The 9,985-nt window shown below is 46.0% G+C and overlaps 1 protein-coding gene across 1 annotated transcript; it reads right to left on the minus strand.

Annotated features, from left to right (window-relative positions):
- Positions 1-1,589: 1,589 nt before the first annotated feature.
- Positions 1,590-9,542, minus strand: LOC311338710 (protein Wnt-2b-A-like; the record flags this gene model as incomplete). The annotated part of the gene is made up of 5 exons (XM_084464029.1): positions 1,590-1,813; positions 3,330-3,594; positions 5,302-5,579; positions 7,184-7,404; positions 9,376-9,542. 5 exons carry the CDS (start codon positions 9,540-9,542, stop codon positions 1,590-1,592), a joined length of 1,155 nt encoding a protein of 384 aa, XP_084320155.1.
- Between the last annotated feature and the right edge of the window lie 443 nt (positions 9,543-9,985).

Genomic DNA, 9,985 nt, shown 5'->3' on the forward strand with positions numbered 1-9,985 from the left:
TTTAACTTTGGAAGGATTGCTTGGTGTAGTCAGGTTTTTTTTTCTAAAAATCTGCTGCTGAATTAAAAATAGTGTAGGATTATCTCACGCTGGACCAAAATGGGCTTGCGTAACCTTGCATGTCTTCTGCTCACCAAAAAAGAAAAAAAAAAAAGAATATACCCTATTATGTCTATGTGGCCATGTATTATATATTATGTCTGTCTGGGGCAGATAAACATGGCTTAGCTTGGAGCCTCTAATGTAGGTCTCTGTTGGTGGTGTCAGTAACACCCTGGGTATTAACCACTCTGAGACCCTCCATTTTTTACACTGCTCTATCAAACCACAACAGACCTTAACTTGGCTCTCACGATTTCATCCAAAGCAGTACGATTATACAAATGCATACCTATATGTAAACCTAGCCTGATGTTCATCGGAATTTCCATTTTGTTTCACTTCCTAATTCTGTTCCTGAATTGAAAAACATTTTGAATTCTGGGATATTTGAGTTTCAAAACAATGCCCCAAATGTAATCTTTTACTAAATTACACAGTAACACGTTTCATACGTAAATTGATGTTGTTTTGTTTCCCTTTTCCTTTAGTTACATATGGAAAGCCCTTGGAGAATATTGACTTGCATTTGACCACATGCATCTGACTGCCTGAATGAGGCTCAGTTAAAACAATTGTGTTGTCTATTTCTCAAATATGCTGGGTCTTGGCTTGGTTACAGGAAGTACTTTGACCTTCAGGGGCTAGCCATGGCTGCAGGTGGTCTGCATTACATAAAGAACACTCTCTCTTGCAGAATATTGCAGATGTATTAATCTTATCATGACATGAGGACACCGGGACATCCCATAGCAGCTTTAGTATGATCAATCTGACGTTAAATAAAAGACATTAAGAAGCATACATTTGGGAGAATGTACATTAACAACAGGGACTGATACTGGACAGTGAAACTGCACATAGTGTTATTTTAAACAGAAGTTCTTAAGTCATGTTATAGTTGTCTCACAATATGGAAATGTTTTGTTTCAACAGGGTATGTGTCCATATTTTAGCTACAGACACAGTATGGCTGTTGTCTCGGTGTGTACGTTTTGTCACAGTTTGCTTACTCCAGAATCAAGCATTTTGGTAGTAGTAGTAGGTCCCAAATAGTGTATTTTCTCTCCAAACTTTAAAAGTGATCAAATGAACTCAGTACAGTATAATAAGCTACATCACAATAGTATAACACTGAAAAAAAGTACCTCACCAAAAATGCTCACCTCAGACGAGGTTAGGATACAGCAATGTAAATAATGTTCAATCTTTAGAAAGGACAATACAGTTACAGAAGAACACGAAAGGAGCACACATTCGACCGGGATCCTTCTCACATTTGTGTTCAATCAATGACAAAGCATTTGTGTTCTTAAGAGTCTTTTCTTCAGAAAGCAATTCTCAATGTTTAAATATCAGAGGTATTGAAGGAAGTGAAGAGAAGGGGATCATTTAGGGAAGAAGCTCGCCGTTCATCGATTTTATAGGCGACCATCCGCAGGTGTTACAGTTTTAACTGAAGGCTTGGTCCATCTCAGGCCCCCTCGGGTTCAATCCAACCAATCGGGTCTCTTGTGAGGCTTGCACGTGTGTACGTCCACCGTGTCCTCACAGTCCTGGCACTCCACGGCGCAGCACCACTTAAACTTGCACTCGCACTTGGTGACGCGCTGGACACGCATGGTGTCGTAACCGCGGCCGCAACACATGACCTCACAGCTGTCTGGGCCTCTGGATGACTTGTCACACTCGCGACCCGCTGTGCCCAAAGAACCTGTTGTAGAGGGGGTAAACAAATGGGAGTCTTTTAGCTTCTGCTCCTTTAACAGTTGATGATGAAGTACAAAAGACAAGACCAGCCATCCTCAGTTCAGGTATTTTAGTTTGGTGTTTCAAAGTTAGATTGTGTATTTATTGCTGGTGGTGTGTTTGCATGTTTGTGTTAAAATGTTTAAGTTGATATTACTTTTTGGAATGGTTAGTAATGAGCTTTGGGCACAATGTGCATCTTGTTATTTTGGAGTATTATGACTTCTTTCTAACCCATCAACCAGCTGTGTATATTTACAAATGCTCATCCAACTGCATGACAAAGTGTTTAACCTTTTAATCCCTTAAAATAGTTCCCTAAACTCACTTTCTCGTCACGTCTCCTGTTGAAACGAGACTGACCGCACTTAAAGTCATTAAGGACATCAAACAAAGTAATCAGTCCTGCCCCAAATTTAGAGCTCTGCGTGTTAATTAAGTACGCTGAAGATCAAGCCTAAGATAAGATATGTCCTGTCTAATAACAAGGCGATCCTTGATGAGAAGCAAAGCTTGTGAAGCCAGATATTCCCCCTTGGGTGTTAGAGGGGAGAGCTCAATCGTTACCAAAGGAAGGGTTTCAGAAATAAGCCTGCGTGTATCCCTAGGGTGTGAATTCCAATACAATGGAGATTACCGGCTAGTAGGGTCATCCGACCATTTTAAGGTCACCTCTGTAGGGTTAGGGTTTGGACAGGGAGGGCGGAATTGGGAGAGCCCATGCTATCTTTTGAGTGTCTCTTTCAATTCATCTTTTACGCTCAGACAATCTGCTCATCTAGCTAAAAAGCAAAGAAGCCCTAGATCACAAAATGTTTTATCCTTGTCGGGGCGGTGTCATGAGTTATTAATTAGAAGCTATTTATTAACATCCTCTGTGTTCATGTGGGAAGAGACGTCGAGACAAAGGGAAAACAAACACATCGAGAGAAAATGAAAGAGGTCTAACTAATTGAACTTTAAGCCGTGGAGGAATGCATCAAACACATCTGTGGTTATCATAGATTTTGTGAAACTGACACAGGGCTGCAGCAATTCATGTTGTCTCTTCTCATGTCTGGTGAGAAACCTCATATTTCACATACTTCTTTTTAATGAAGATTCAGTATATTATTGCAGATGTTTGCCTGGGAGAATCTGTGAAATATAACAACTAGAGTATGGAGTGGAAGCTGCAGTGGAAGTTAGTGCTGAAGGAAGTATGTTAGAAAGATAACAGGTGACCCTGGAGAGCTGTCATGCTCCCCTGAGCAAGTGTACATTAAGCCCAGAGCGTCACGTCGTCAGAGGTGTGCAACGCACCACAAATCCCCACATCAACTGCGCACTAGCTGTGATTACGTCATTTTTTTGTTCACGACGGTTTAGCGCAGTTCACCCGTGGCTTGATACCACTTTGGCAGAGCTCAACTTTCACTCAAACACACACACACACACACACAGACACTCATAAAAGTCTGCAACAAAAAGGCCAACCCCACCTGCTGAGCGATCGGTGAGGCAGTAGTCCGGGGAGTTCTCCACGTACACCAACTCGTTCTTGGTGCTTCCCTTGAAGTCCTGGTCGGCCACGGTGAAGCCCGTCCCGTCCTGGTTCATGGTCACCTCGATGGCCGTGTTGTACTTCTTGCGCAGGTAGTCCCCGGTGCGCCTGAAGTCGGACAGGGCCAGCCAGCAGGTCCTCACGGCGCAGGAGCCGCTCACCCCGTGACACTTGCACTCCAGCTTCATGAAGCGCTTCACCGCCTGGGGCAAAGGTCAAAAGTGAGGCAGGGTTAAACCAATGATGCTTCCCCCTGCGGCATGCCGCCTGGAGGATCTTCCCTTTAGCTTGCCAAACGGTGAGCCCACATACACTTCTGGATCCATAATAGGGCTGGCCAGTATGTATCATTTCGAGCTTGGGATAATGGTTTCAGATAAAGTTTTTCCAGGGCTAAATTTGAATATGTGTAAAAAATGCATATAATTTCGAATTCATTGTGATTGTCATTCCCTGCCTGAGTCAGAACTGGTTGAGACCACTGTTTTAGAATCATGAATTCACACTGAAAACAGTGTTATTTTAATAACGCAAAAAGCAACGCTATAGGTGGACATCAGCGGCTTTGGATCCACTCATCCGTCCTTGTCCAATGTGGTGACGGCTGATCTTCAATGATGCCTTAAGTTTTCCGATGACACACGGGTTCTATAGTAGGAGATTAGGCCTACTTCCAATCATCCCAAAGCAAACAGGTGGTTTGAACATTGTGCAAAGTTTTTATGAAATTGCACGGCAGGACTAGCGCTATTCAACCGAAGAGAAAGCACATAGGAGTTATTGAGGGGGACGCAGGGCCATTAAAGCAAAAACCATGGCAGTATTAGTAGGCAGAGCTTTTTTGGTATATTTTTGTCTTGTTTAAACCCTGAAATGGCTGCTAAATGTTTTCATTATTAAAACCCTTGTTAAACCATTAAGAAGCATGCCACAGCCTCTTATTTATATGGCCACAACTGACTATTTGGGGCGCCAGCATGGAAAACCAAATCCTGGGGACGAATTGTAACCTAATCTTCTACCCACAGGATGCAAATCTATTTTTTTTAGGAATTCCTAAAAACAAAAAAGATGCATTCAAATCCTGTATTGAGATTTGAATACTTACCTAATGAACACATTTTCTAATATCCAGGCTCATCACTAATCAATAAGTTATTCAAGGAAGGAGACGGTGGATACAATGTGGTGCACCGCAGAAGCATGTGCAACGAATTAGCCCCTACTTGTTACCAACTGTGTTCCATTGGTGCGATGCTTGCTTTCATCTTGTAGCGATTATCGAGTATCCATTGCCATCAAAACATCAGGCACCAGACAGAAAGCATGTGAACAAGGGTGTAACCGCTCCAGTGTGAGCGTGGAAGATGACCCGCCTTACAACCTCTCATGGCCACCACCTCCCATTAACTGTAACAAAAACACCCTCCACCCACTAAACACTAATACAAAAACACATCAATGAGTCCATAGCATGGAAGCCAATCCCGTGGAAATCCTGTTTGCCAAACCGTAGAGTAACCTTGCTGTACATACATACAATCAGCATATTCCATGTAATAGAAACTTTCATTGCTATCCAAATACAGAAAACACTACCTCAAAAAATCATCACAAAAATTTAGGTGAGAGATTTGGGATTTTGAGATTAAAGTTTTAACCCCCCCCCCCCCATGTCAGTGCATGGGGGGGTGGGGGGGGTGTACTGCATGCTGACAGAGGACGTCCTGTTACTCTTCAAACCAATGATCCAAACTTTGTCATTTGAATGATTTGGTGGCAGACAATGCGGCACAATCAATGCTTACACATATATCAGTGACAGAATGTGACGATAGGATTAAAACAATGCAAGGAAGCAGATGCACAACAATGGAAGCATGTCTGGACCTCACGGATTCCCATCTCACCATGCGACCACAGCGGTTGTTGTGCAGGTTCATGAGCGCTCGCGCGTCCTTCACCATCCTCTCCCGGGCGTCCACAAAGTCCTTGGCGAACTTGATGCCGTAGTTGATGTTGTCGCTGCAGCCGCCCCAGTCGAAGTCTCCCTTCTCGTCACTGGCTCTGCCGCGCTTCTGGCCGTCACAGCCGCAGATCTTCAGCTCGCCCTGGCTGCAGGCCTTGGTGATGGCGTACACCACGCCGGCCGAAGAGATGGCGTACACAAACGCCGCCTCCCGGCTGCCTGCGTGGACGCACGGGAACGGGAAAGGGAACAGTCGTGTGAAGTCTAAACAGTGAAATGTTGTTTTGCCTTGAGACGTTGATGAAGGGTGATAGCAGATGCTTGGTCCTCATCTGGCGCTTTAAGACGTGGCCTTTTGTGTCGAACAACAAAAAGGATATTTAAACACGCGGGTCGTTAATCACACTTAATTTCGCCATGCATGCAATGCAATTGTACATTTTTTGCAATGAGACTGTTTTGTTGAATAATAGGGCCTTGTAGCTTTTGCCAGTTCAAAAACCAGTGCATCGAGTCAAGAAATGCAACATATAAATGTATTTCATAATAATAATCATTGTCTGACGCATGGAGCGATGCTCTTTAAAGCAGTGGAATCTCCTCCATCCTTCTGGCAGTGGCAGCACGAAAATCAGTCTGCGTATGGAAGATGGACCGACAGAAGTATCGTGGAGTCAATTTGGTAACCTCTCCGTTACGCTCTGCTCGCTTCCACCTCGTCCTGACCCCCAAAGACAGCCGCTTCTCAGACACACTGCTGTGTTTTTCTTTTGAGAAGAGCACTTTTTTTTTCTCTTTTGGAAAGGGGTAATGGGGTGATGCCGGGTGGAGGAGGGGGCGAGAGAGAGTGCGGGGGGGGGGGGGGGGGGGGTTATTTGGTCTGGCTTTCCCACCCAACCTCGCTGCTCCTCAGTCCTGCTCACGCAATGGAGCAGAGCATGGGCGATATGTCAGGGAGTGAGGCTTTGTCTGGCTGCCAGAAACATCTACCCAAATATTTACATCTCCTATTACTGTTTATACATCATCCGTGTGGATCTCTCGATCTGCTACTTGTTTTCGGAGAACGTCCACTTTCCCAATCTTCCCTTCTTGTTCCCGGGGAAGGTGAAACCACAGCGCTCTTCTCCACTGTCACCTCTTCGTCCCCTCCAGGGGCCACGCTGCTCCGGGGCCACGGAGGGCGTGTATAGTTTAGAGCGGGGCCTGGGGTTTGTAGATGACTTGCCCTCCCTGTGGGGCCGCCCTGGCATGCTGAAGAGAGGTGGCCTTCACCCTTTTCCATTTTTTAATTTCTAGTTCTTAATATATGTGTGTGCCAATGGTGGTGCCCATTGCACCCCTAACCATTCCTGGAAGGAGGGATCCCCACTCTGCATTCCTTCTCAAGCTTTCTTCCTTGATCATTTCAAGAGGTTTATTTTCCCTTTGGGCAGCTACGGTAAGGGGGTGTCATAAACATATTGCCTGTGAGGCCCTTTGCGACTGTAACTGTGATGAAGGGCTATATGAGCCATAATTAACTTGGCTTGACTTGAGGGTTTCGTGAAATCGACGCCACTCCCCTTTTGTTCCCTACGTGAACTCTGGAGGTTTCTGGGGTTAATCGCCTCACACTCTGGAGTCCCTCTCTGGAGAAGGCTCGAAGCCAGAGGTCCCACATGCGCTTGAGCCAGAGCATGTCGGAAGGTATGCATACAATGCATTGCGAAAGCAGTTTACTCTTTTGAATACTCTGAAAGTATTTCGTGGCATGCAGGCCTATCATGCACTTACACACAGTCAGTCAGTCAGTCAGTCACTTGCACAACACATGGACTCACTCCGCAGCATGACGCGGCCGAACACGGTGTGGTCGCGCTCCAGGGTGCTGCAGTTCCAGCGGTGCTGTCTGAACTGGTGCTGGCACTCCCTGATCCACTCCTTGGCCCCGTCGCCGATGGACTGCATCAGGTCCGGGTGCCGCTGGCACAGCTGCCGCTGCTTGTTGACCAGGCCTGGAATGTTGTCGCAGATCACCCTGGCGCCCAGCGCTCCGATGTACCTGCGCCGCGTCCCGGTAGATCCCGTTCAGCATCCCGTCACACACGCGCACACACACACACACACACACACACACACACACACACACACACAGACACACACATCTCTGGGTAAACTAACAACTGACATCAGGGTGTAAGTGTTGACAGGGCTGGACGTCGTACAATGGACGCATGTCATCGTCCCAGGTTTTACTAATGACCCCCATGTGTTGAAATCGATGCAGGGGGTGGATTTCACCCCGTCGTCCGTTTATGGAAGAGGCGCGTCACGCCATAGGATCTATTGGAAGCATGGGGATGGATCCCGCCTTGCCACTTCTATTCCATTCTTGATGAGATGGATATTGTTACGGTGGCATGGTGAAGGAATCCCAGGAGGAGGTCCATACGAGGGCAGGAGAGGCGAGCTTCGTCGACAGTACAAACCCGTGGTAACGCAGCTTCCCCCGGAAACCATCTCTCGTTCCATTCCACGCTCGCTCACTCTCTCACTCGCCCGGTCACACACCTGCACCCTCTATCCTGATATCATCACGGGCCCCTAATCACGGCCGCCACCGCCGTGTCGCCCATGCATGAACACCAAGAGAGCAGCAGCACCCACACACACACACACACACACACACACACACACACACACACACACACACACACACACACACACAGACACACACACACCACAGACACACACCACAGACACAGCTATTTCCACTCCTGTTATGGCTGTGCCAGTGCCCCCACCCCGTTCTTACACTGACACCACTGAGTCCAGTGAGCAGTAAAGCAGAGCAGAGGCACGGCCAGTGTTTATTGTGTGTTGTACACAGAGGCCGTGCCAAAAGACTCCTGTGCTGCCTGGTAGAACACACGCGGGCTCACACACAAACACACACACACACGCAGATACACACACACACACACACACACACGCACACACACACACACACACAGCCACTTGCGAGTGATAAAACATGAGATAGAGACAAAAGAGTGGACATTTGTGTGTGTGGTGGTGGAGGGGGAGGGCGGGGGGGGGGGGGGGGGGGGGCGATGGTCCTGTGCTGCTCATCAAAATGCTGCAATTGCTGCAAATTAGTCAATGGATCAGTAGATGAGTCCATATGGATTCATTATCACATCTGTCATTAAACAGCACAGGAATGGGCTGGAGAATACCAAACAATGTGCTATGTATGGCTCAGACTATTACATTTGAAGTATTAGTAACAAAGTAGTTATTATGAAATTAATTTACTGAAAAATAAATAGCTGAAGACCATAAAGGCAAATAGGATTTATAAAGCAGATTCTATGTTGAAATTAAAATGATGTGGCTTATGTGTGTGCGCGTGCGTGTGCAGATGCGTGCGCGCGTTGTATTGGTGTTCTCGTCTGATCCCCAAATACCTCGAGAGAAATCATCAAGGAACACTCATTCATGCGTCGGTGCCTGCACCTGCCAATTACTCCAAACAAGATGGATGATAGAGGAATGTTCCCTCTTGCCATTTATCTTCATCATTACATATAGGCCTGCAAAGGCCTGCAATTGGGTATTCATCCATTAAAAGAAATGCAGTATAGATTGCTTACCTATTAAGATCCTATGGCATTTTTTTAGATTTTCGGATGTTTTTTAGGAGGTGTCGGACAAACCGAAACAATTGACTTGTCATGTAGGAAGGGTAGGCTAAATGTGAATTGGTTTCGTCTTCTCGCAAACGTACATGCAGTATGAGAAGGTATCATATCAATGGAATGCTCCCCATTGTAATAATCATGCTTTAAATATACAAACGCAACAATGTTTACCAAACTTTTCATCGCATGAGTTTAGCCCACACGTTTCAACACAACACAACGTTTTCATTCGCTTTTTGAACCCATTATAGAATAATGAACAAGAATGTTGCGATGATTTAACTTAAAACAATCTCAGCATCCAAAAACACAATCTAAATCACACTCACCACCACGATGAATCCACCCTCGGTGTAAACATAAGCAGGAGTAAAGTAAATGTGAAGCATATCCTGGACGTGCGTTTGGACTGCTGGTGCCGGATAATTGTCCCGCTGCGTGTTCCACTCCTGATCCCCATTGTTCCATTTCTGTGAGCATTTCCCAGACACAACATTTTTCTCCCCCTATTTATTGGCAACGGCGTGTGTCAGCCATGATGCGTGTCTGGTGTTTCTCTGCTGTCCATTGAAGATAAAGATTTAAAAAAAGGAAGTTTGGTCTTAAGTTTGAGCGTAGGATAATCTCCATTTAACGTTTATCCACAAACTTAAAATAGACGTCCAACGAGTCTTTCCATTTCTTTGATGTTCAGTTGAAAAAGTAAATATTAGTTAAGAAAAATAAAACAACACTTCCCCCTTCTGTCGTGGAAATGAACCCAAAAATATAGGAGTGGAAACCAGAATAATAGCGGTCAGGTATCCGTGGCAGGCTGCGAGACGCGTCGGTATTCAGAGATGCGGTGGACAGCCGCGCACCTTTCCGCCTCGAGAATGAAGATGCGCCGGACGCGTGCGGCGCTGGAGCGCGTGAGCTGTCCGTGCCCACCGTGTCAGG

This window comes from Micromesistius poutassou (assembly GCF_964030765.1).
Source record: "Micromesistius poutassou genome assembly, chromosome: 2".
Classification (NCBI taxonomy): Eukaryota; Metazoa; Chordata; class Actinopteri; order Gadiformes; family Gadidae; genus Micromesistius; species Micromesistius poutassou.